The sequence below is a fragment of the Lepus europaeus genome, chromosome 2 (assembly GCF_033115175.1).
Source record: "Lepus europaeus isolate LE1 chromosome 2, mLepTim1.pri, whole genome shotgun sequence".
In the NCBI taxonomy this organism is placed as follows: Eukaryota; Metazoa; Chordata; class Mammalia; order Lagomorpha; family Leporidae; genus Lepus; species Lepus europaeus.
In genome coordinates, this window is record NC_084828.1 from 13,318,634 (window position 1) to 13,321,189 (window position 2,556).

Sequence of the window (2,556 nt, forward strand, 5' to 3'; positions counted from 1 at the left end):
AAATGTTAAGTCATGGTTTTGGTGGCAACTGTAAATTTGAGCTGGCATACCACAGCGTGTTCACTAAGTTTCATGAGCATAAACATTAAAATGTTACATAAAATGTACCGTAATTTACTCCATACTCCAATCTAAGATGGTTTAATGTCTTGACAAAAGGTGAGATGACTTAAGTACATTTTACATTTTGCGCATTTAGACCACCATATACATAGACAGATGTTCTAATGCTAAATTCTTGGTCTTCAGTATCTCATAGTGCTAGAAGCTCAGAAGTATGACAGAAACTTGTAACACAGACTAACCACAAAGTACCAGATGTTTCTTGCCATTTGTGACCTTGCAATAAAAATGCGCCAGATCAGAATCACAAGAATAGTATTGAAGCCATAACGTATGTTCCGCAATTTGTTGAGATGCTTTCTAGCAGCAGGGAGGCCAGACATTTCTTCATTCAGTACATATTTCTTAGTTCCCATGCAGTAGTTCTCTATATACTCTGCCCAATGTAATTGCCGTACATCAATATTGAAGGTCTTTTTGTCTTCAGGATTTAGTTGATTCATTAACATATTCACATTGTCAGTATTCCAAACCCAAGAATTACTTGTGAAATATTCAAGAAAGACCATAGCTTTGTGAAGACGAGTTATTGTTTTCATCACCTTGGGCTTCTTCCAGTCATCCTGAGGTAGATGTCATACAGGAATGCTGGGGCCTTGTGGCTTACAGCAATCCCGTAATGATATAAAAGGTGATTGGAGGTTAGATTTACACTGGGCCATCTGAAGGCCTGTTCGAGAGGATTCCTCTTGAAAGTGGAAATTACATGGTATTCAACTTCGCCCCAGTGGAAAGGATTAGTGCTGCCTGTTGTACAATTGTACACCATGATGTTTCTTGGTCTATTAACTCCGGAATACCAGGCTGCCGCAAGACTCGTGTTGACAACTACATCTACAGGAACAAGATCTGCAAGGGCATTGTTGGAGGCACGCATTGTTCAAAGAATTCCTTTCCCTGCCGCAATGAAGAGACCACTTGGTCCATTAAAGTTATCAATCCATCCTGGAAAAGGTTCTTTCCAACTGGCACCCACAATCGATGGCCTTACAATCACCACGTTTAGCTTTGCTCCTTCTTGTTGTACAACATATTCTGCCAACGCTTTCATGTATATATAAGTATTAGTTCTATCTCCTATCAACTTTGGTGTGATATCATTTACTAGGCCATCATCCATCCACTCTAAAGAATCAATCAGCTTCTTGGGGTCTACAAGGGGTGGATATACCACTTCATCAATATGTTTTCGATTGCAGTAGGCATATGCTGTAGATACATGCATGAACACCTCCAAGTTCTTCATTTGTTGTGCAAGGAGAATAAGCTGTCTTGTAACAATCACATTTAACTGAACAGCATCTCTTAAATTTTCATTAAACCTTACAGTGGCTGCACAGTGGAATATAATATTGGTAGAATCTATGATGACCTCTTTATCTTCCTCACTAAGAGCCAGTTTAGGTTGACTAAGTTCACTGTTGATTGCTATTATTTTCTCTGTAAAATCTGGATTTTCATCTCTCAATCGATCAAACAGCTTGTCACTCAAGATTTCTTCCACTCGTTCTTGAGGGGTCTGCCCAGCTTTCTGCCTCACCAAAACATATACTGAATTCACCTTTGGACAAGACCTCAGCAACTTCTCCAGAAGCACTTTTCCTAGGAAGCCAGTAGCTCCAGTGAGCAGAACATTCTTGACTTCATAGTATTCTGGGATTGAGACCATTTTGACCCTAGATGCAGAGGCTCGGGCCTCGCTTTCCCCCTGGCCGTCCAGCGATGGCTGCGCCACTGCCGCCGCCGTCACGCTCTCCTCACTCCCCAAATGGTGTTTTAACTGCTGTGCCAAACACCCAGCTCAATAAACTTATCTTCTAATTCCATTTTCCAGGGACCTTTTGAAGTCCTCTCATGTATATGTGTATTAGAGCTCAATCCCCCATGTTTAATCAGAAGTGCTGGTCATGTGACAGCCCCCTGCCCGTTTCTGTCCAGTGATCCTCCTGGATGAGGCCAGTGGCCTCCCCGGGGTGCTGCCTACAGGGGGCTCCTCGATGCTGTTTCCCAGATCTCTCTGGGCCCGAGCAGTCCTCTGGAAGCTTCCAGGCATCCTTGAGATAAGCTCCATGGATGTACAATTTTTAAGAAGATACTTCTTTTAAACCTTTCAGTTCACATTAGAGGAATTATTTCATTCATAATTTTAACATATTCTTTAAATATTTATTTATTTATCCGAAAGGAAGAATTACAGATAGAAAGAGGGAGAGACAGAGACAGAGGTTCTCCATCTGCTAGTTTACTCCCCAAATGGCTGCCATGGCAAGGGCTAGGCTAGGCTAAAACCAAGAGCTAGGAGCTTCTTCTAGGTCTCCCATGTGGGTGCCCACGCATTTGGCCCATCTTCCACTGCTTTCCCAGGCCATTAGGAAGGAGCTGAATCAGAAGTGGAGCAGCAAGGATTCAAACCATCACCCATATGAGATGCCA

At 42.4% G+C, this 2,556-nt stretch overlaps 1 protein-coding gene across 1 annotated transcript; it reads right to left on the reverse strand.

Moving 5' to 3' along the window:
* Positions 1 to 245: 245 nt before the first annotated feature.
* Positions 246 to 1,845, reverse strand: LOC133747193 (fatty acyl-CoA reductase 1-like). The gene is given in 2 exon segments (XM_062175457.1): positions 246 to 664; positions 667 to 1,845. Coding segments are annotated over 2 exon segments (1,545 nt in total). The 5' UTR covers positions 1,793 to 1,845.
* Positions 1,846 to 2,556: the final 711 nt, after the last annotated feature.